The 25,126-nt window shown below is 40.1% G+C and overlaps 1 protein-coding gene across 6 annotated transcripts in view; it reads left to right on the forward strand.

Annotated features, from left to right (window-relative positions):
* LOC126191150 (transcription factor MafB-like) overlaps window positions 1–25,126 on the forward strand; it is an 84,441-nt gene that overhangs the window by 45,810 nt on the left and 13,505 nt on the right. For all 6 annotated transcript variants that reach the window (XM_049931907.1, XM_049931909.1, XM_049931908.1 and 3 more), the window contains exon 4: window positions 5,876–5,968. In XM_049931907.1, coding sequence (XP_049787864.1) covers window positions 5,876–5,968 — 93 coding nt within the window. The remainder of the gene's footprint in view (window positions 1–5,875; window positions 5,969–25,126) is intronic.

Consider the following 25,126-nt stretch of genomic DNA (forward strand, 5'->3'; position numbering starts at 1 on the left):
CATCAAGCACCTCATCTGTTCCACCTGGGTCCCTTGAGAGTGCACATGCTTTGGCATGGTTTGCTTGTAACAAAAACCAGTCTTTTATTCATAATTACAAAATAACACAGCTTATAATTGCAGCCATCCTGCTTGTTCATTTGGGGATATAGTGGTCAGGTACAAAAATTTCCGGAATTGGTTTGTGGTTTGTCATCAGTTCAAAAGTAGTGCCCAATAGGTAGTCATAGAAATTGTGAACACCGAAAATAATGTGCAATTCCTTCTCTGTGTACAAATAATTTGCATGAGCTGTTGATAACTTTCTCAGAGCATGTGTTGCTGGGTGTTCTGATCAACTTGGTGCTCAGTGGGACAAGTTCATATCAATCCCACATTAGTATGTCGCATTTTAAAATTATTTGACATCCTTGTGTTTAGTGTGTGTGTTGGGGCACGTGTATTAGGCAGTTTTCCAATTTTCTGAAAGTGTCATTCCATTGTGCTGAAATTTGAAATGGGATTCTGGATGCCCCCATAGTGTCTGTCTTGGGTATTAATTATCTGTGAAAGTTAAGTTTGCTCAGGACAGCATGCATGAGGGGCACTCAGTAAGTAATGGGACACATTTTTTCTGAAGGCAACTTTATTTTATTCCAGTACACCATATTATTCCCCACTCTTTTGGCTACAAAACCCTATTTTTCAACATCATCTCTGTTCAGTGTGATGGCTTTATGCCAGCTTACTGGGAGAGCCTGTATGCCCACATGGTACCACTCTACTGGTGGATGTCGGAGCCAACAGTCATCAGCAGCATCCCCATCACCCATTTACTGCTTCATAATGCCGCAGCTCGTGGTCTTGCAGTAGCATTCTCACTTCCCGCACACGGGATCCTGGGTTTTGATTCCCAGCGGGTTCAGGGATTTTTACCTGCCTTGAGATGACTGGATGTTCTGTCATTATCATCATCATCATCATCATCATCATCATCATCATCATTCATCCCCATTATGGTTGGAGGAAGCCAACGGCAAACTACCTCCGCTAGGACCTTGCCTAGTCGGCAGTGCGGGTCTCCCGCATCATCCCCTACGCTCCTCGGAGTATGGGACCTCATCATCATCATCATCATCATCATCATCATCATCAGTGCCTCACAGTGTGTAAACAATTCTGCACAGATAGTCCTTCATTGCTGTTTATGGCCTTCTGTTAGGTGGTGAGGAACCCAGCAAGCACACACCTCTGAATACTCCAATTAATGGACGATTGTGTCAGCCCTACCAAAGAGATGAAACTTCCTGGCAGATTAAAACTGTGTGCCAGACCGAGACTCGAACTCGGGAACTACCAAAGAGATGTCCAGGTGTGCAGCAAGTTGTTTGGTTGTGATCTGTTGATCACATCAAATGAGAGTGTCCTCTTGTTCCAAAATTGCAGGAGTCACACCTGTATGCAGCTGGTTGGCATGCAGGAGATTGGCCAAGTTTGCACGACCTTGTGGCAGTAATGACAGTTGCCTCACCTAATGACTTGGCATGATTTTGTTCACTGCCAGGTCTCCATCGACATTCTGCAAACACCTGTGAATATCTATGATGCTCTGGTTTTCCACCAAAAGAAATTCAGTGACAGCTCTGCTCGGGACACACCTCCATTACAGATACTATTTTGAAGGCTAAATATAGCACTGCCATCTGTCAGAACTTATGAAACTATAGGGGCTGATGAGGGAAGATTCTATGATGTCCCACAACAAGTTCTGCATTTTTGCAACTGATATTGGCCAAAAGAAAAGCTGTAGTGCATTATTTATTGATGACCCCCTCATAACTCTTAAAGATTTCTGGGTGCTGGTACATTTCAAATGGCTTGTAGTTTGGTCTCTGTTGTCGCTCTCCATCCTTGTCCACTATATGCTACAAATAATCAACTTCTGGCTGAAAGCAGGAGCACTTTTTAGTTTTGCGACACAATCTGTCTGTGTACCTGCAAGTACATCTCCCAGGCTGTCTCTTGGATAGTATGACTGGTATCCATTTGCTTGGGTGATGGTGCTATTGTGATTCTCCTATTTATGCTACAGCAGATGGGTGGAAGGTGACCTGACTGTCTGCAAGTTTTGCAAGTTGCTTGTTAATGGGGACATGCTTTGCAGGAGTTGTGGTAGAATCAGTTGGGTGGTAGGGGAGCTTCTGGTGATGCTTCAGAGATGAGCTAGCCTGTGGTGTTTGAAAAGATCCCTGAGGATCTGTTGCCAGCACTGCCACGTCTGTGGTCTGAAACTGGGGTCTTAGAGTTCCTGTTAGTTCAAAGACCTGTGTTGTGTGTAGTACATCTTTTAAACATCTACATCTACATCTACATCTATACTCCGCGAGCCACCTTACGGTGTGTGGCGGAGGGTACTTATTGTACCACTATCTGATCCCCCCTTCCCTGTTCCATTCACGATTTGTGCGTGGGAAGAACGACTGCTTGTAAGTCTCCGTATTTGGGGTCATATAGCTTCAGTGCTTCCACCATAACTTGGTCGGGAGCATCTTGTACTAGTCTGTCTCAAATGAGCACAATGGCATAAGATTTTCCACAGTTATCTGCTGTGCACTGAAATTTACAATGCTGACTGACACTTTGGAGTTAGTTGGATGTAGGTAAAATTTACTTCGTTGATTGGTGTAAAAGAAAATCTTCAGTCCTCCAGATATCATGTGCACCTGTTGCTCATAGAAACTCCTCAATTTGTGCGATAGCCCTTACAAGCCAAGTTCTGCAGGTTCCTGTAGCAGGAGGAGTTTTCTGATGAATTGATGTACTTCCAGCCCACACAGTGCCAGGAAGTACTCACAGCATTAGTCTACGTCATTGATGTTGCTCCCCTCGAAGTGATGACACAGTCTGGCTGCATACATACTTTAATCCTTGCACTTGCTGTCAAATATTGTAATTTGTGTCAGTGTGGCTGCTTTGTGATCGATGATATTTACTCACTAGGGAAGTGATGCTGTTCTTGTTTTTAGTTGCTGCTGATCTTGTTGGTTCTGTTGGAGTTGGAGAACTTCAAAAACTACTTGATCCATTACTTAATTGCCAACAGATTGCTTTCTAAATTGTGCATAAACTATATTATACATCACATCAAGATTGTTGTATTTACAGCAAGTAACGTAAGTTAAAATTAAATTTGGTCTGTTAACAAAAAGACAATTTTTACAACCCACCAAAACAAGTAAAAAAGTTGCTACTTAATTGAAATTGAATTGGCAACTTAGATGGAAATTCCGTGTCATATGATTTCACATTACCTAGAATGTGGATGATTGGAGCTCTGTGGTGTGGTGTGGCCAGTGGCTTCGGCTGTATACTTGTGGCAATGACTGTCGAGTTTAGGGTGAGCTGGCTGGTCGGGATGCTTCGTTGAAGCATAGTGAAATTGTGGAGCATTCTGAACTGCTGTGGCTGAATGGCATGTCTGTTGGCACACTGCCAAGTTAATGCCGTTTTATGTGGCAGCAAGGTTAATTCGAAATACTTTCGTGCCCAGCTATAATGCTGCAAGGGATAGTTTCACTCGCCTCAACAAGCTCCACATGTTATGCTGCGTGGTGTACACACAATGTAACTCAGACAAGAAAAGCTGTTAAAATCTGTGACTGCATTGCAAGTGTTCCTTGACTGCATCATAATTTGAATTAGCTGAAAATCCGATTAATGTTAATTTTCAGTTTCAGCTACTTGAAATAAGTGTTTTAAAGAATATATTATGTACATTCTCAGAATAGCAAAATCACAAAACTGTTTCAAAGTCCATACTTCAATGTCAAATACAAATCTCTAGTGCATTATTGAAGACATTCAGTTTAAAGTTGAGCTGTAATGTCGCATACTGCACACACTAACAGTCAATAGTTGCATTGGACTCATGATATTGTGTCACTAAATCCTGTTACAGTCGGTTTATGAATAGTCTTAATTTTGTTGTTATGCTTGCCAAAAATACTTGCCAGACCATACTTCGATGACAAGTGACTGTTGCATAATATATCATGCAGAGTTAAGACTTGTTGTAAGAAAAGGCATCTTTTAATTCATCAAACTGTCTTAAATGAACTTACATTAAAATTGGATATTATTAACAAATCTATCAACTTTTGACTCTCTGTGATCTTTTTATTCTCAACAATTTGCAGTTAAGCAAAATTTTTATAAAATCGTTTTAGTCCCTGCCTATGCAAACTTATACACTTGTGATTCGGTTATGATTTCCTAACTGCAGCTTATGCAGTACATGTCCTTGCTCCACAACACAGAAGCATACACTTCTCTGATTAGCCAGTGAGACTAATCGACCTCTTAAATGGCATTTAAGTTAAATTGTCAGATATCTTGTGGATCATCATAAAGCTGTTTTCACATGGCTCATTTCACTGTTGCACAGTGTAATTTCAAACACTTGTTCTTAATTGCGCACGAATTCAAGATTCATTCTTCACACACATTCCACAATCACACACATTCCACATGCATTTTAATGATATGTAAGCAGTAATTTGTCTTTAAGTATGGTACCGAAAATTTTGAGTTTCAAAGAAATTTTTATGTCTACAAAACTATTAAAGATGTTTACTTGAAATTTGTGTGATGAATTCATAATTATATATTGTTGCATATTGCAAAGTTTGATTAATGTTGGACCATGTAAATGAATAAAAGTGGAATAACAGTCCAGTGTATGATTTAGTTTTTTGCTATATTTTCACACGCTGCAACATGAAAGATGATACAATGCATACTGTGGGATCAGCCACTTGGTCTCCTCTCTGTATAGCAGGGGCTCAAAATTGCCATTAATGCTGAACTACATATTGCTCTACCACATGTGATGAGGTGGTTTTGAGTTCCGTAGATGGACAGAATTCTAAATAAAAGGTGTGAACTGGCAGATGTATCAGAAAAATTTAACAACCTGCACACGGGTAGAAGGATTACATAACAGCACCCTAGGGGTCTGGCGACCAGTTCTTACACAAACATTTCAAAGGATTGATGGGACAAAATAGTCAGATGTTAAAGTAACACATCTGAATAATCTGAATTTAAAAAATGAATTTTTGATCAACCCATGGCTTCTTAATTCAATATTAAAAAGACTGATTTTGCACATTATCTCCTAAATTCCTAACATCAGGGCATGTAATACAGTTATGGTTTCAGTGGTAGTGGACAAAACTGAGAGCATGATTATGTCAAAGGCATACGATGAGAGCTGTTGCTTCATTAGCTTAATATCTTGGTGAAGAACATTGCTCCAATGCAAGATAATAATTTATGGAAAAGAAGGGAGAACCAAGTACCAAGAATTGTCAGAATTGCATAATGGCATAACGACCTATTATTTCCCAGGAAGTGAAGACTATAAGACTTCAGCGGGAAGGACACTTGACATACATGCTGCACACATTAAAACCAAAGCTTTGAAGATGAGGAGGCCCGAGGAAATTCACCTAGTTGAGGGATCCCAGAGCTAATGGGTTAATGAAATCTTTAAAGAAGGGATACTGTATGGAACATACACAACACTGTTGCTGGAGGCAAATTGTGAGTCAGCACATTAAGTTAAGTGTCTGTAAAAAGTATGAAGTACAGTAAATAAGAGAGAGGCAATGCTCAGAAAAGACCCTTCAGTAGTATAGCACAGGGATGACATCATTAAAATATATGTAGATAAAATAGGTGATCAGAAAGTTTGCTTTATCAGATTTCCCTGTGAATAAGAGATGAGAATCATTGAAAAGTGTATTAATGTTTACAAGAAAGTAATGGGAGGCACACTATGTGTACAGAAGTGTATAGACAGTTGTAATTGAAAGATTTTATTTTACTTTTTCAGTATCTTGAAGACGCATCGGTAATCTCGAGGTCTACTGAATCTATCAAGGAGGATCCATCACTAAATTTGGAAGCAGAAGAAACTGAGAATTCTGTAAGCATTTACTTTACAGATGTATTGCATGTGGAGCAAAAATACCTCATTGGCTAATTGTAGAATATAAAGGATGTGTTACAGTGAAATAAGTATGAATTAACTCTTAGCAGTTTTCTAGTATTTTTTTATTATTCTTCAGTTTTTGCAGACAGTCAAGAGTAGAAGCCAATTGGGCCTGTACTATATATTTAATTATATTTTCTCTGACCTGTCGTGATATCAATCATTTTGTATAATGCATGTGTGTATTGGATACCTGGAATTCACATTTAGTATAATTGCACACTTTTGTAGTCCACTTAGCTTATTAAAGACTCTGGCCTTCAGTAAGTGTGATCAATGTACTGCAGAAGAATACATTGGACTCTCTTATATTTTAAGTGACTCAGTTATCGTTGAGAATTCATCCCAAAAATTTTCAGGAGTGGAAAAGTTATTAAACTTGATAATATTTACACAGGTGTAAGTGTACTGCCTTAAGGAAACACAGTGACTATCTTAATTTTTATCACTTCAGTGCAGGTGCAAACCAAGTTTGAACTCTTATGAGAAGTGATGAGATGCTGTGGGTAATGAGGCTAATGAGCAGGGGACTACATGAGTAGTGTGTGGTATATAAGTTGAGAATGTCGGTGTGACAAGAGGCATGCTAGGGTAGCCTGTGTGGTTATGGTGACCACTGTGTCTGGATGCATCTGCTTGGTAAGCAGGAGACCAAAGTTCGAATCTTGGTCTGGCACAAATTTTCAACTTGCCCCATTGATATAAATCAGTGCCAACTGGCAGCTAATATCTTTAATTCCTTTTTGTGTAAATTACAAATGAAACTAACTTATATACAAAACTGTACTGGGTTATTGGTAAGTGCTTCTGGGGTATCAGAAAACAGCTGTATGAAAAAACTGCAAGAACGAAAGAAAATGGACACCCATCAGCAGGTAGACAATTTCACCAAGGTTTTAATTTACATTACAGGTACTCAATATGGACACTATGTGTGATGCAGCAAATGTTAATGCATGCGTGAAGTTAATTGAAGTCACTGACATGAACTGCGAGGGAAGGTGCAACAATAGCCCACTTTGAAAATCTGTTCATTGGTTTGCCTACTAACAGGGGCAAACCAATCCATTGCAACAAAGTGGAGTGGATGATGGTCTACATGTAACAACGCATCCATCCTCTTGTGCAACTATGCCACAGAGCGTATTATGACTCTTAAACAGAGAGATTCAGTATCCGCTGCTGTATTGTAGACATCATCTGAAATGCTGAAGGTACTTATGAATAACACTGAACATACCTGGCTATGTTACGTAGAAACTCTTAAACTGAACAGGCCCAGAGAGATGCTCACATTATAAAGTTATCTGTACTGTTTTTGAAACTGAAGCCATACTCTTGACTACCTAACAGTATAAAGTTGGTAACTTTTAAACCACAAATAAAGCATCATAATATCCACAATAAAAAAAATAATAATAATTAAGTGGGCATATTTCCATTCTGTGGTGCACAAATTATACAGTGTACATATGAATTGGATGAGTAGAATCATGAACTTCATATATTGAAACAAGTAGCTGAGATTAACAATTGTAAATTGAAGAACATCATTAACTTGCATAATAAATTAATTAAATCTGATGATGTAAGCTTACTAAGTTTAATTCTAATTGCATATTACCCAAAATAACAATTATGTTGCAATGTTCAAGTCATACAGTAAGTAAAACATATTTTTACTTATCTTTTGTATCACTGCTTCATGGTAGGGTGTATATGGCTGTAAGGACACTTGCGACATGAAATGTAACGAGGGTGAGGGACTATAGGGGAGTCCTGGCACGTCGGTACCTACACCTCCAATGGCAGAACATGCAGCAGAGGACAGAAAAGTCCAGGAAAAAGAGGCATGTGGTTGGATTGTGGGATGAGGAAGTGTTTGACTGCTGAGGTCACTCAATGACATTGACAGTGAACATCGGGCACAAAAGCACCAACGACAATAGCTTTTTGATGAGTGTCACCGGAAGGTCTCCATATCTGATGAAGTGCAGGTCTAAACCTGGGGCAGAGAGGTACCATGCAGCCAACGCTGAACAGAAGGGGCAGACTGCGGCAGAGCACCTGGAGCCCATGGACCACAGATGTGTTTTGGGGAAGGTGGCTGGTTTCCTTTGAGGCTGTAGTGATACCGGATATCATCTTCAACCACAGTGATTGTTGTACCTGGCACTGCACCTGCTGCATATGTGGGGAGCCATGTCAGTGATGAACTTATTGCAAAGAAAACCAGAAGTCAGCACACAGATATTGTGGAAAAAGCAGAATAGTTTGCATCTAACTGGGGAGTAGCATGAAAGTTCAGAGCAAGTTCACAAAAATTTCATTGTTAATGGAAGTGGGACAAGCCACTAGGGAGCCGTCACCACAGACAGGGGCAAAACTGTGAAATCCAAGAACCAATTGCCAACAGCAAACAAAAACTTGAAGGCTGTCACCAATTGACATTGAACGAAAAATTTTGAAGCCATCGCCAGGAATTGGGACAAAACTGGAAGCAGTCACCATTGGTGGGACAAAAAATGTTCATCCTCATTGTGAGCTGATGGCACAAGATACTGGAAGCCATCACCAAGGACTGGAACAAACTATAACAAATTTGTTTTATCATAGTTGCCAATTGTTAAGACCCACATCCAGTTACACAGAGGATAAGTTGATGCACAGGTAGGACTGTGAGTAATAAGTTTATTTATGAAAATATGAAATCTTCTATTTCTTTGGTGCATAATTACACGAACACAATAAAGAGTTCTTAATCAAATCCTGTTTTTAAATGGATGAGAGCCAGTAAGTCCGTGGTACTGTCAGTAACAGAAGACTTAATCCCAATTACTAAAGTCTCAGTTAATGTCTTATTCAGCATACTAAAGTCCATTCACTGAGAGCTGGGACGAAACATAAACAGTGCCACGTGAGCGACTACACTCGTTTCCAGAGAAAGCATTCGGTGTTCACGTGATACGTAAGGGTGTGGAAAATCCTTGGCGCACGCTTTGCAGCTGGCAGCTGGCGGCGTTCGGCTGGCTGCCGAGCTGTCACAGCGGACCGTGTGAAACCTGGGCAACAATGTACGAAATAAATTTAACAATAATGTTAAAATAATGTTAAACTGAGTTCACTCTGTCGAAGCAGATTTATTGTCATTCAGGTTGCTAACAAAACGCTCCATTAAAACACAAGTAATTGTTAATTGTAATAACAATACCAGTAATAATAATGAGAAAGGACGAAACAAGGTTCACTCTGTGGAACTTGAACTGTTTTCATTGAGGTTTATAACAAACAGCTCCTCTCTCTCTCTCTGCTATAATGCAGTCTAATTTCCACATTTGAGTTTCCACTTTTTCTACGACATGGAGGACGCACTGCTTCTTCTAGCAGTACTTTAACTTCCGGCATTTTGTATGTTTTTTTTTTCGCTGCAACATAGCCTTTGATTCTGGCCCACACTAATTCGATGGTGTTTAATTCACAGTGGTACGGAGGAATTATGAGAACAGTTTTCCCTGCATTCTTCGCCATTTCATCTATTGCGTATTCGTTGTGCGCTGTTCTGTGATTTTTAACTATATAAAGTTCTTTCTTCAACATACCGTCTTCGAAATCGATGTTCTTAGATTTTAGCCACTCTAATATTTCGTGCTTATTGGAATTCGCATTGGAAACTTTTTCTTTTCTCCGAGAATGGTACGGCGCGTTATCAAGAACAATAACTGCATTTTCCTGAAGCCGAGGAAGAACATCTTGAAACCACTTCTCGAAGGTTTCGGCGCACATCTCCTCATGATAATCTCCACTTTTCTTGGATTCGAAAGTGCACAAACATCCTTCAACGAACCCTGCTTTGCTGCCAATGTGTGCGATAATCAGGCGTTTCCCTTTACCTGATGGGCCCTTACTTCCGGTGGATAAACCAGACTGAAACGCTCGTTTTGAGGAATTTATAGTGTCATCTACCCAGACGTAACTTCGGGTATGTCCTGCGTTCACCCACGTCTCGTCCAAATAGTAAATGGGTCTGCCTTCATCTCTCAACCGTTTAATGGTTCGAAGATAACGCCGCCTCCATAAAAAGATGTCATCCCTGTCTATTAGCATGCTATCGCGCCCACGCCGGACATATTTGAAATTCATTTCTCTGAATAACTTATAAAATGTAGTTCTCCGAAAATTGCCCAGATCTGCATCTTCGTTCACGACTGTAAGCACTTTGTCAATTGATGGCAATTCGTTACGAAAAAAAAAAAAAAAAAAAAAAAAAAAAAAAAAATCGTGTACTTTCCTTCGTATCGCATTTCTATCGAAGTCATCAACATTTTCAGAAAGTTTGTCGTAATTTTCCTTTCTTGGTACACTTCAAAGAGTGTGTGGCCTTGTACTCACTTATCACATGATACACCGAAGAACGTCCAACACCTGTAGCTGCAGCTGTTTTCGAAACAATGTCACTCATCTACTGCTCTGGATGTAAAAGTTTCGTTTTATACACATTAAGCACCATGTACTTCTCAGAAGAACTTAGTGATTTCTTTTTTGCTCGCTTCTTTGGACTCAAAACTGACACGTCGACCTCGCTCGCTGAATCCGTGGATGACATAATGAGGACAGCCGTATGTGATGCTAATGAAATAAGTGAATTTATAAAATAAGAAACCATGCGATGCTATTGGATGCGCACATAAACAGTGAATGCTCAGCGTGACTACAAACACATATACTTACTCTAATAATCAACAACTAGTCTTTCAAGCGTCTTTACAGATGAACTTAAGATATCCTGAAATCGCCGCTGTACAACACTCAATGACGAGCACACACCTGCAACTGAGGCGACCACACTGACTGAGCGCCGCGCCTGCGAACCGCACAATGTATCGTTCATAAAGGACAAACGGTTGCACCCATCTCATTCAAACAAACTATAAAATTAAATTCAAACCTTTCTGAAACTTTTCTCGCTTACACCCCCACAAAAGAATTTAAAGGGAAAAAGTTTGTCGCTTACTATATTTCGGATGATGATTTGGTAAAAGTTCTATATCAGACGTGAGATTTTAGTTCATTACTTCATTATTACTGACTCTATTGGGCAGAAAATTTGCAGACGTCATCAACATATAGTACTGAAGGCAATTATAAAATTATTTTGCTGTGCGACACACAGTTTAGGAGATATGGCGTGATAAATATAGAGTAACGCGAAAAAACAACTTTTCCTGGAAGCTTAAATATTTCTCTTTCTGAGTGACAATAAATTTTAATGTAATGTAAATAAAGGTGTTGGAAGGTAGTTCTCGGATCATTTTATCATGTTCAGGTGCCAAATTATAAAAAACACTACTTTCATTTTTTTATTTCTGACGCCCCTGCCTTGTACACCCCTCGACGGCAGCGCTGTGGTCACGCGCCTTGCCGTGTTTACAGTACGTCTCTTGTTTCGGTGAATGGAGTGTAATTGCCTCTGATTGCCTGGACACTATGACACGCTATAATATCGAAGTCTTGGCAATCTGTCATGCGGAGGCCAAGTATCTGTGTAGCACAATGGCTGCTGGCAACTACACTTAGCGCTAGAAATGATTTGAGGTCAGTGAACTCACTGGCATCATACAGCAGGCCGCTGGAGGTTTCAAGAGAGACTCTGATAGATGGAGCATGGCAGTGCTCATCATAAAGCCCAGAGACCACATCTGTGGAGAGCTCAGTATGAACTGGTATTGTGTTGTTGTATGCTGGTGTAAATATGGTTGTGGCACATGGATACAGTACAACCTACTTGCAGGAACACAACATGTGTAGGTGAAATAGTGCACACAATAGCAGCACCATGGTTGTGAATTTGCACTGTTGGCAGTCCTAGGACCTCTCGTGGTACCTGCCGAATATTCTGTGGACAACGAAACAACTTGTTTGGTTGCTCTCTGGGATATTTACTAACACACGACGCAAGCATTGGTCAGTGATAGGCTTGCTCACATACAAGATGGGTGCAGCGGATGATGCCAGGCACTTGGGCACCCACAGGAGATGGGAGTGTGGCCAACTGCTATATTGCAGGTGCATAGCTTCAGACATGGCAAGGTTGACCACTACTATCTCCTTGAGTCCCTTCAGAAACACAGAGTGCTCATATAACGAACTGGGACAGCAAGATGGAGTTACCATAAATATCCAAAATCTATCCACACTTGCACCCACACTGGTGATGGCGCTGCATGCTGTGAGTGGCCGCTACAAGACAAATGCCAGAAAGAAGCCCCGCCCTCGAGATGATCACTGTGTCACTTGGCGGAGTCCTGTGGCCGACCACCTTGATACAAATGGTCCCTCTGCCAGGAACACAACTCTCGTTGCTGCTCCATATGATCCACCCATTATGCCAGCCGCCTTGTGATGACGGCTATTGCCTCAGGCTCGGACTACTGTTGGACTGTATGATCCTGTACTTCTCGTTCTTCATTTGTCTATCCACTGAATACAGAATCATGAGTGTTAGTACACATAAACTTCAACAGGTGCATAAAATCTTTGTTTCATAGTGGTAGTCTTGTTCTTCGACAATCGCGTATTCTTGATATATTTTTGTTTCCTACTGGCCATACTTAAAAACAGTTTCATGAAGCACCTCTTGAGTCCGAAGTACCCACAGCTGAAGTATGTATAAAAGGCCTGGTTAAGTTTGGGTCAAGCCATTCCCCTACAGCACCATCTTCCCTCTCCAACTATACTCCTACGGCAATGTCACAGCCCCACCACAGCCTATGGTTCGCTTGTTTACCAGCTACCTCTTATTGTTAGACTGACTCGTCAAAGCATAGGCTCTTGCACATTCACTGGCTGTCTGTCATCGAAGAGGAATCTCTGTTTTCCAATTGCTCTATGCTTTTTGTTTGGATTTATTCTCATAAATATTGCGCTATTGTTTAGATTGTCATCTCGGTTATTGCCATGGCTTTTATTCTGACTTTGATTGTGGTTATTACTGTAGCTGTTTTTCTATAACAGTGTCCGCAGCTCACGGTCTTGTGGTAGCGTTCTCGCTTCCCGCACACGGGTTCCCAGGTTCGATTCCCGGCGGGGTCAGGGATTTTCTCTGCCTCGTGATGACTGGGTGTTGTGTGTTCTTCTTCATCATTTCATCATCATTGAGAAACACAAGTCGCCGAAATGGCATCAACTAAAAAGAACTTGTAATACGGTGGCCGAACTTCCCCGCATGGCACCTCCCGGCCAACAATGCCATACGATCATTTCATTTCCTTTTCTGTTACAGTTCTTAAGAATGTTGAAATGAAAGAACACTGAAAAATTGTGTTTTCAATGTATGGTATGAAGTACTTCTTCATACACAGTTCTGATGAATAGCCCCAATGTTTAATGTTTAAAAATGCTTAAGTCAGAACAAAGGCATTTCTGTTTGCTTGCTCAATGAAGTGACATACAGATATTATTCTCATGATGAATGATGCATGTTAATGGATAAGATGAAGAGAAAGGTAATACAACAGTCGCCTAAATGATCAGGTCATAGAGAAAAGAATCTAACTGCATAGTATGTGTATGTGTCTGTTTAAAATTAGCAAATGCTCAAGTGTCATACTCGTGAAGGAATGTGGAATAGAAACTGGAAAAGCATTTGATTACATTGATGTTACTGAGTACTTTAAAACAGCTGCTTTGTCACATAACCCAGTAAAAAGTAGAATTCTTGATATGGGACATGGCATAAAAAAGAGACTAAACAATTGAGTTCCAAACCGTCGGTATTATTCTGTGTGTGCGGATGACAGTACTGGTTGGCCAGATCGTAGTCAACTACTAATATTTATTCATCTGATGGTGAAAGACTTTTCTGAACGTGGAGACTTGCACATTTTAGTTCCATTACTCAGAACATCAGATTTGGATATTTTTAATGTTGCTAAAAAGTGTGGTCACAAAATTGCTCATTTTAAAAAATTCTCTGCAATTTTCACTGATGGTGCACAGCTATGGACAGAGGTAAAAATGGCTCTTTGGGCAGTTAAGAAAAAATTGAATAATTGTATAAGTGTTTGCTGCATTATACATCAGGAAGCACAGTGTGAAAAAGTGTCATGATGAAAATTACGAATATAATAATAAGAGGAAATCGATCATTGTCTCACACAAAATTTAAACAATTTTTGGAAGAAAATGACATCGAATATGGAGATAGACTTCGTCATTCCAAAGTTCATTGGATGAATTTAGGAAAATTCTTATCTCATTTTTTGCTCTCTGTAAAGAACTTTTCAAGCTCCTCAATGAAGAAGTAAAATAGAATACTGCAGGATTTGAAAATAAGCCAAAGGATTCTTTTTTTATCAGAACTAGCATTTCTAATAGATTTTACCAATCATTTAAATAATTTGTATTTGCAAGGAAAGGAACACACTATTTGTGATATGCTTAGCGGTAGTAATGGATTCCAGCCTAAACTTATTATGTTGTTTATATTCCAACAAAACGAGGAAAATTTGTGTCATTTGCTGAGTTGCTGTGAAACAAAACAAGATTTGCTTAACAGTCCAGTGATTTTCCAGAAGTAGTCTGCAGGTTACAAAATGACCTGTCCATGCTGTCCAGAACAGAAGGAGAGGCAGCTGTTTCTGAAATTGTGCCACAAGCTCGGTACCCAAAACTCGCAGATTTCGCTCTTGAAATAAACTCTTCTTTCAGATGAACACACATTTGTGAAAGTGCATTTTCTTCAATGAAGTACATTAAATCTGCTCAGCATACTGCAGTGATGAATGGGTTGTTGAAACATCAGCTTCATTTTCGTACAACACAAATTGAAATACAGGACTTATCAGGATTAGGTTAAATAAATCCAACCTAAGTGTTAAACAGTGGAAACTAAAGGTAGGAATATCAAAAATATCGGAAAAGATAGATTGCTATTTACCATAAAAAAGACACGTCAAGTTGCAGACAGGCACGATTAAAAGTCACTCAGATGTAGCTTTCGACCACAGCCTTTGTCAGTAAAGTGACACAACACACACACACACACACACACACAAAAAAACACCAACTCCAGCATCTCAGGCTGGCATATGACATCACGTGGGATGCAAGCAGCAATCTGGAGGGGGAGGGGGAAGGCGAAGGGATAGTAGTGTATGGGTGGGGCGAGAAATGAATGGTATCTAGTGGGATGTGCAGGGACTAGGCTGCCAACAGATGCAGCATCCAGAGGTTGTGGCGCAGGGAGGTGGAGAAAACGGGGAATAGTGGGGAAAGATGGGCAAAGGGCTGCAAATAAACAGGGTGGAGGCGATTGCATAGAGGGGGTGGAAACGGTGGATTGGAAGGTGTCAGGACATTATGTGACCATAGTTTGAGGCCGGGATAATTACAGAGGGGGGAATGTGTTGTAAGGGTAACTCCCACCTGTGCAGTTCAGAAAAGCTGGTGATGGAGGCGAAGGATCCAGATGGCTTGGGTAGTGAAGCATCCATTGAAATCAAGCATGTTATGTTCGGCTGCATGTTGTGCCACAGGGTGGTCTACCTTGCTCTTGGCCACAGTTCAGCAGTGGCCATACGTACTGGTGGACAGCTGGTTGGTAGTCATACCAATATAAAAAGCTATGCAGTGATTGCAGCAGAGCTGGTAAATGACATGGCTGCTTTCAAAGATGGCCCAGCCCCTGATGGGGTAGGATGAACCTGTGACAGGAATAGGAAGTGATGAGTGGGTGGATTTGCCAGGTTTTGCACCTGGGTCTTCCACAGGGATGTGATACTTGTGGCAAGGGGTTGGGATTGGGAGTGGCATAGGGATAGACTAGAATGTTGTGGAGGTTGGGTGGGTGACAAAACACTACTTTAGGAGGGGTGGGAAGTATCTCGGACAGGATGGCCGTCATTTCAGTGCACGAAGATAGGTAATCAAAGCCCTAGCGAAGGATGTGGTTCAGTTGTTCCAGTCCAGGTTGGTACTGGGTGACAGAGAGGACACGCATTTGTGTCTGGTTATGGGGGGCAATGGGAGGTTGTGGTTGTGAGGGGGAAATGGCTTGGGAGTTTAGGAGCCTATTGTCTTAAGACTTTGTCGTATAGGGGCTAGGTAGGTCTCACGACCCATACTAGCTGCAATTGGCTGGCGTGCCTTTGTTGGGACCACAATGGCTCCGCACAAGTCAAGATGAGAGGGAAGTACTCGCCAGAGGAGGCTGTCTCATGAGCCACACTTTTTCAGGCCTGGCATATACCTTAAGGGTTCGTCTATGGCATGGAGATTTCCTCTCTACATTGTCAGTATTCTTTGTTTGGTACAACACCCTTCATGCACTGGATAATGTGTTCAGATTTTCTCTGTCGCACTGCACTCATAATTTCTTTTCACTAATGATAAGACATTCATCAGTGTTTTGTTTGTGACATAAATTTTTCAGTATTCTATGGACTGTTCCTTTATGAGCCACATCTGCCTTGTGGCGTCAGTAGTGCTCCTGCTGGTCTTTCCAGGCCCATTGGTAAGCATGAAAGAGCATCAGGCACCAAATTGTGTTCTGTTGGTACTACTGCACCTCAAAATAAAATTCTTGCAGTGTTAAGGTCCACCTTACCAACCTCCAATGTTATAGTTTATGTGTTAACAAGAATGTCAAAGCCGAATGATTAGTTACCACTACAGATATCCAATCGGCTAGATAATAGTGGAATTTTATGAATATGAATAGCATTGCCAGTGCTTCCTTCTCTGTTACTGAATAATTTTGTTCACAGCTCGTCAACACTCTGTTTCTGAAAGCAGTTGTCTTTATGTTGTCATGCTCCTCTTCTTACCGAGTGAGATGGCGCAGTGGTTAGCACACTGGACTCGCATTCGGGAGGACGACGGTTCAATCCCGTCTCCGGCCATCCTGATTTAGGTTTTCCGTGATTTCCCTAAATCGTTTCAGGCAAATGCCGGGATGGTTCCTTTGAAAGGGCACGGCCGATTTCCTTCCCAATCCTTCCCTAACCCGAGCTTGCACTCCGTCTCTAATGACCTCGTTGTCGACGGGACGTTAAAACACTAACCACCACTCCTCTTCTTTAACTGTTCGGTACATGTGCCATCCCACCATAATCATATTCCTCATAGGCTAAATAAAAGGTTTTGTCAAAATCTGGGTGGGACAATATCGGTACATTTATGAACGCCATTTCAACCAATCGGAATGCTTCCTCACAGGCTTCTGCCCGTGACCACAAACTGTTTTTCCTAAGTAATTTACAAGGATTTATTGCTAAGCACATTATTGTTTCTGAAATGGCGATATAATGTGCACAAGTCATAAAAGCTGCTAAGTTGCTTTTTACAACTAGGCTCCAGAAAACTACATGTGAGTACTGCCTCCAGTTTCTCCTCATCTATTCAAGAATTTTGTTTTTTGCCTATAGAAGTCTGATTTTCTGAATTTCAGTTCTAATTCCTGAGCAATTTCCTCTAGCACTGGTTCCAGGTTCATAAACACTTCAGAGCCATTAAATTTCTGCAGAAACTGTTTGATATTTTCTGGTTGATCTCTTTCAGGTTCAGAAATCTGGTTTACCTTCTCTAGCCTAGTACAACTCGTGCTTCTCCACCCTTCGTATCTACAGTGAAAAACAGACTGCTGTATTGGTTATGACCACATTCTGTGATTACTGTTGCGAGCATCTCGTTCAGTTCCTTTTCCAGTGGCGCCTTCTTTTCCTTGTGGAAATGGATTTGGAGGCACAAAGTATGGTGTTCGTGGCTTTATTTTGTAATGCAGTCCGTTTATTGTTCATGGAATTTGTGAAAACAATTGTTTACAATTTAATAATAAGCTGGTGAGCTCCAATGCTGTGTCTTCTGATATTTCTTCTACTGATGCTATATTCAATTTTATTTCATCTTCTGGCAGCTCTGCTGCTTCTTCCTCCTCTGATTCTAAGTTAATCCCTGTTCGTTTGTGATCATTTCATTCCCCTCTTCATGTCCTTCAAATACTGCATACTGAATCCTCTTTCATTGGTGACAGGTGCCTTCCCACAAAACTGTGCTGTCCTCTGTATATTTGTGTTTCGCCTCAGTTCATTTTGTGGTACTCTATCCATCTTATGTTCTGTTAACCAGTTAGATTCAATTATCAACTCCGTGTGCAAATTATGTATTACTATGGTATACATCATAAACATTTCTTTGTCAATCTTTTTTTACTTTTAAAACCACTACAAAAAGGCTATGTATTTTATATATACCTCAAAAACGCTTTGTATATATTCTTAGAAATGCCACATACTGAGACCCTTTGTCCATCAGCATTTTATTCCTTTTATTACATATCTCTGGTATGGTGATAGAAGTCACTACCTGGCATCCACCATTGCCGTCTTCATTTATTAGTTCTTGATTTTCTTCTTTCAGTACATCCACCCGTATCACACTTTCTTCCTTGTCAGGTCAGTCTCTGTTGGCCCTACGTTATTGTTTTCGGTCTAGGATTTGTCCAGAACTAAGTGGAGTTTTCAACAATGTTATTGGCTGGTATATTTTTGCTGCTATTTTGCTTCAATGCGTTGCAATTTTTGGATTAAAATGTGCCCCTTTGACTCTGTCTGCCACATTTTACAGTGTCCCTTAAACATACAGTTGACATAAGTCATGCCCTCTACGATAATCCTACATTGTTTTATGTCCCTGTCTGTGATTTTGTCATTATCTTGTGTGTGTGTGTTCATGGTTATAATTTTGTCATTTCTTGCTTCCTCCAACTGGTATTCCTTGGTTTCCCTGTGTTTCTCCTCTCTTCATGCCTGGTCTACAGTTTCTATTGTAGTACCAATCAGATTACTACATACTTCACATGGTAGGTGTTGCGACACCCAGCAAACAATGTGGTGTTCTTCTTTTCCAAAACTTCAGAGCATGTTCCATCATATTTCCAGTTGTATGGACAGTTGCAAATCAGATTTAAAGTCTCATCTTGTTTAATTGTACACTAGTATTTTGGCTCAAACATCACCTCAAATTCTGAGCACTACAAACTTTCCTCTTTTGGCCATGTTCTGAATTACAGGCTTTGTTGTTCGTCTGATTCGCAATGTAAGCGCTTCTGGTCATGTCATTCCACATTTCTTGCAGTAGACTTTGGAAAAAGTGTATGAAGACAACTGGGTGTAGTTTGTCGCTTGGACTGAACTTTTTTATTTCTTGTGAATCTCTTTTCGCTCTCATTTCAGCGTGATTTGTAACACACCTCACTTTGTTCATGCTAATCATTTGCACAGCATAGCTATATTTAGCATATTTACATTTCTTGTCACATCTTCTGCCTGCAGAATTAATCCTTCTTCCCTCTTTGTATGTATTTCTCTCTCAGGTAGTGTTTTGGTGTCCTTACCCACATTTTGCTCTATATTACTTAAATGCGTATTATGGATTCCTTTGACCTCAGTGGCCTTTTCCCATATGACAGAGTTTTTTTTTTCTTGTTCCTGTTTGACATCCATGATTTAATTTCTCTTGTCTTTCTGTAAATAGTCCAAATTGTATCACAGTTTTTTCCTGACTCTCCTTTAATTACTTCACAGTTTTCTCTTGACTTTTCTTAAGGTCTTTTATCATATTCCGTAGCAACACTGTAATCAACTTTCTGATGTCTGGTAATGACTCCTGCTTGGGTTTCCTAAGTCAGGTTATATCTAGCTCTCTGCATTTTTGTTGATTGGTTTGTTTGAGGGTGGGGACCAAACTGCACTTTTGTACGTGTGGCATTGAGGTTTTACCCACATTTGAATTCCGTTGTCAGTTCCACTTCTATAGATTTTTTTCTTATTCACTTGCTCGAAACCAAAATCTTTGAATCTACATTCTCCTTCGTTACCGAAATGAGCTCCCATAAATTATCTAAAGTTATTTCCACTTCGATCAATGACGTTTAAATAACTGGAAATCGAAAGTACAGGACACAGTGCTAACCATCTTCCTACACACAGATTTCATCACACACCAAATGATTCAGAATTTTGCCTATAGCAGCAATGTTAAATTGTGTGCAATTTGCTTGTTGTGACTGCTGATTTCTGTATAGTGATGTGGTCCTGAAATTGTGCTGCTCCCTGTCTGTTGCCATGTTGATCATCTCAAACTGCTGTAATCTAAGATGCTGTAGGTTGCCATCTTTTACACAATTTTTTGGCAATGACACATTTTCTTACTCCTTCTGCACATGGACTCATCTCTGTATTGTTCATAACACTTCCTCATTATTGCATTCTGAAGTTTACTGCTGTGACAGTTTTTCACCAAAAAGCAGGTGCTTTCACCATAAGCCAACTGTGACTTCCCTCCCAGTCAAAGTTTTCTTTATAATGACTGGACATGGGTAAGGAATGATTAACAGAGAAAATGTGCTTGGGAAACCTGACTGTATCGCCTTAAACTAAAACATTTTTCTTTTCTTTGCGAACATTAAAGTTACTTAATTTTGAGTGAGAGAGGTTGCTTTGAAAGGATTACAGTTAGTACCATTTACATTCTGTATTGAGTTCACAACTAAGGCCTGCCACACATGTTCCGGTATACCTGTCAGGTAAACCTGTACAGGTCATCTGTACAGGTGAACTGGAGTGTGTGTGTCAGTTGGTTCAGGCCAAACTGTACAGGCATAGCGACCTGCGCAGGTGACCTGAGAAGAATCAAAATTCAATTCTTTCTACCTGCGCAGGCATGTAGACCTGAGTGTGTGTGTGTGTGTGTGTGTGTGTGTGTGTGTGTGTGTGTCACTCCGGCACGCCTGTACAGGTGTATGGTTGGCTGGGACTAGCTCCTTGAGTAGAGAGCGCCCGTTTTCTTTGTATTTACGTGCACAACAGTGTTAACTAGTGACTACATGCGTGGTACTGCTCAACTCTTCTACTCAACATGTCAAATCGGAAACGGAACCAAGTGATGGAAGAGTTAATCGAAATGTATCGGTTGGAGCCTTGTCTGTGGCAGGTGAAAAGTAAAGAGTACCACAACCGTGAAAAGAGAGATGCAGCCTATGAACGACCTGTTATTAAATTGAAGGAGTTAGAACCCGACGCTACAAAGCAATCTGTAGTAAAAAAAAATAAATAATTTAAGAAGTAATGTACATAAAGAAAAGAAGAAATGTTATATGTCAATGAAATCTGGAGCTTCAACAGACAACATCTACTCATCAAAATTGTGGTACTTAGATTTGTTTGATTTTATTGGCAATCAAGATACTCCTTGTGGGTCTGTGTCAAACTTGGATGACGAGAATGGATGTGAGATCGATGAAGTAAGTATTCAAATTATTTATAGTACTCATACAATTTATTTAATTAAACTACATTTTGTATTTACAAATGGAAAGGTTATATTCAAAGTCCACATTTTTAATTATGTATTTACTGTATTAATTAATAACATACTTTGGCCAAACTTCTTCTTTTAGTCTATTTTTTGTTTCAATGAACCCTATTGTCTTGCCATGGAACTTTGCCTTCATTCATGAAAAATGAAGTTAGCCCATTTCTAAGCTGTTTAGCAGCAGACGTTATGTTCCCGTGGTTCTGACATTTCAGTGCAATCATATTTGTTTCCGAAGTATCCAAATCTGTAATGGCAGTAGTTCCATCGTACGTCTCCTGATAGGTACTGTTTGGAGGAGTGTAAAAGCCTGGATGTTGTTCCATCAAAAAATTATGCAATGCACAAGTTGCCATCACCACTTGCATTATGTTCTCTGGTTCCAAATTGATTTGAGTATGGAATATACAAAATCTGGATGCAAGTATTCCAAAACAATTTTTGACAATGTGTCTTGCTCTTGAAATGCGGTAGTTGTAAATTTCTTTACTAGCTGAATCTAGTTGCACTTGTCGAAAAGGCTTCATAATATTAAGTGTAAGAGAAAAGGCGTCATCAGCTACAAAAACATAAGGGACATTTTCGAAATTTTCTGTAACATTGCATGGTTCTGGAAGTTTGAGCTCATTACTCTCTAACTTTTCATAAAATTTAGTATTCTGGAGAACGCCTCCATCAGAAACACATCCATTAGTTCCAAAATTCATAAGAAGGAACCAATTGTTAGCATCCACTATTGCAAGAAGTACCATACGGTGTCTGCCTTTGTAGTTGAAGTAAAAAGATCTGGAATTCGTTGGGGTAACTATGCCTATATGTTTACCATCCATGGCACCAAGACAATGTGGAAAATTCCATCTGTCTTCAAATGTTTTAGCAATAACTTTCCATTTCTCAGCCGAGTCAGGAAACTGAAACAACAGCAAATTAATATATATATATATATATATATATATATATATATATATATATATATATATATATATATATATATATATATATATATATATATATAATTTTTTTTACAATGTGGATGTATAGCGGTGTTGATTGCAATAGGCTTTATAAATTTACTGTTACAAGCAAAATGAAAATAACATTTAAAATAACACAAAACCAATGCTTGTTTAAAAAGTTTAGTTATAAAGAAAATAAGAAACAGAATTTTAAAATACTACAGTGAAACTATCGGTTTAATAGTTTTTAAAGAAGGTTTATGTTTCTTTTATCTTATAGTTTTGTTTATTTTAAATTATATTCCTGATATAAAAAATGAAACCAGAGTAAATGACTTTTAGGGTCTAATAATATGCTTCTTTCAGGATGGAATTGATGATGCTCCACAGACACCCAGGAGTGAAGAACCCTCAGAGACAAACGAGAGTCCTCAAAATTCCAAAGAACTCCCGATATCACGACCAAATTTGGCAAAAAAGAGGAAAAGTGTGGAACTGACCAATGACGTTCTGCTATCAGTGAGAGATCATTTTAAAAAGCCTTCGCCCCAAGATGATAGGTATGATCTACTGGGAAAATCTATTGCAATGAGAATGAGGACACTGGAAAACGCCAGCGTCTGATTGTTGAAAAAGAATCAATGATCTCCTGTATGAAGCTGAAATGGGAATGCTTAACGTGCCAACGAGTTCATACAGCTCCGAATATCTAACCAGTCCCAGCTCAAGTACGACCTCACCAAGTCCTACCGCAGCTACTTCATATATTTGTCGATTTCCCAAGGATGGTACCCCTTCACTTGTTTATCGTCGGGCATTTGCTGCTCTATGTGCACAAATGACGGAAGCCACATTTCTTTACACCGATGGCTCGAAAACATTGTTAGGTGTAGGGAGTGCCTATGTTGTTGGCGCCACCCCAAATCACTTTCGGCTTCCCGACCAGTGTTCGGTCTGTACTGCGGAGCTTTACGCTGTTCTCTGGGCTGTCCACTACATCCGCCGCCATCAGCGGATACAGTACGTTATCTGCTCCGATTCTCTCAGCTCTCTCCTCAGTCTCCAAGCTCTTTACCCTGTGCACCCTCTGGTCCACCGGATTCAATACTGTCTGCGCTTGCTCCACCTGGGGGGCATCTCGGTGGCGTTCCTGTGGCTCCCGGGACACGTTGGTATCTGCGGAAATGAGGCGGCCGATATTGCAGCCAAGGCTGCAGTCTCTCTTCTTCGGCCAGCTATTCCATCGATTCCCGTCGCCGATCTACGGAGCGTTTTATGTCGTCGTGTTGTTCATTTATGGCACGCGCACTGGTCGACACTTCCCCAAAATAAATTGCGGGACGTGAAAACTCTTCCTTGTGCTTGAATTTTAACTAGACTCCGGATAGGGCACTGTCTTTTTAGCCATAGACATCTTTTAAGCGGCGATCCTCCCCCACTCTGTCCCCACTGCTCTCAGTTGTGGACGGTAAGACACCTTTTAATTGAGTGCCCCTATTTTACTCCGTTACGCGCCCGTCTACAGCTGTCGCCTGATATATCGTCAATTTTAGCAGATGACACGCGATCGGCTGATCGCGTTCTAGAGTTCATTCGTGCCAGTGAAATGACGTCAGTCATTTGAAGTTTTTTTTGGGACAACCAACCCCCTTCTGTAGTGAATTTTTAAGCCTTCCTTCTGCTTTTAGTTTCTCCAATTTTATGACTTTCGTTCCCATTGCTGCTAGTTTCCATTTTCGTTTTTTTACTGTTTCCTAAGTCACAGACCGGGCGCTAATGACCTTAGCAGTTTTGCGCCCTAAAACCATAACACAAAAAAAAAAAAAAAAAGCTACTTCATATGATTAGTTTATGCAACAAACAGCGCCTGCAGAATTCGTAACCAGTCAAGAGCTTCCACTTCCAATCTCAGCAGCTACTTACTTAGCTACTTATAATAATATTTGATTTTTGGGCATTTTTAATTTTTCTATGGTTTTAATTGACGAATAATACCAAATTTTCAATTATTTTCGAATTTCATGTATTATTCATTATTATGCTCGAGTTGAAATTTTTTCTTTGAAATGTAAAAAGAGTTACTAAGAATAAAAGAATTAAAAAATGTGTGTATTTATTATACATACCTGAAGATACACTCCTTTCAGCACATTGGAGATGGCATCATATGTCTCTGGAATTATTTTGCCAAGAGCTTGGGGTGATGATATAGTAGAATATTTGAGACATTCATACGATCAACCTGTTGCGAGAAATCTCAGAGTAGCTGTCAGTCTTTCATGGGCAGAAATAGAAATCCTCATAACTGTATTTTTCCTTTGTATTAAAGGAGTCACAAGCAACAATAGTTTTTAGTAGACGTCTTCAGTCATCCGCAAATAATTACGATAATCTGAAGGTTCTGAACATAACTCTTTTACTAATTTCGTATGAGTGTAATAATTTCTCTTTGTAAACTACTCTTTATACCACGTTTTTTGTTTTTGCTTCCTTTTGCACTTCGTGGCCAATAACAAACCGACTAACGCGATCGCGTCGTGTTCTTGTCTGCTCGCCATTTCTCAACTGACTAAGTTAAAATCTTCCGGTTTATCGCAGTGTGTATATGCTCCAGCCTGCACAGGTATACCTTTCCGGTATACCTGTGCAGGTTTACCTGACAGGTATACTGGAATGTGTGTGGCGGGCTTAACACACGTCCTAACGAGGCCTAGATCCAGCCATGCTCATACTAGCAGTTAAAGTTAGCTTCAGTTTCATACTGAAG

The sequence above is a fragment of the Schistocerca cancellata genome, chromosome 6 (assembly GCF_023864275.1).
Source record: "Schistocerca cancellata isolate TAMUIC-IGC-003103 chromosome 6, iqSchCanc2.1, whole genome shotgun sequence".
In the NCBI taxonomy this organism is placed as follows: Eukaryota; Metazoa; Arthropoda; class Insecta; order Orthoptera; family Acrididae; genus Schistocerca; species Schistocerca cancellata.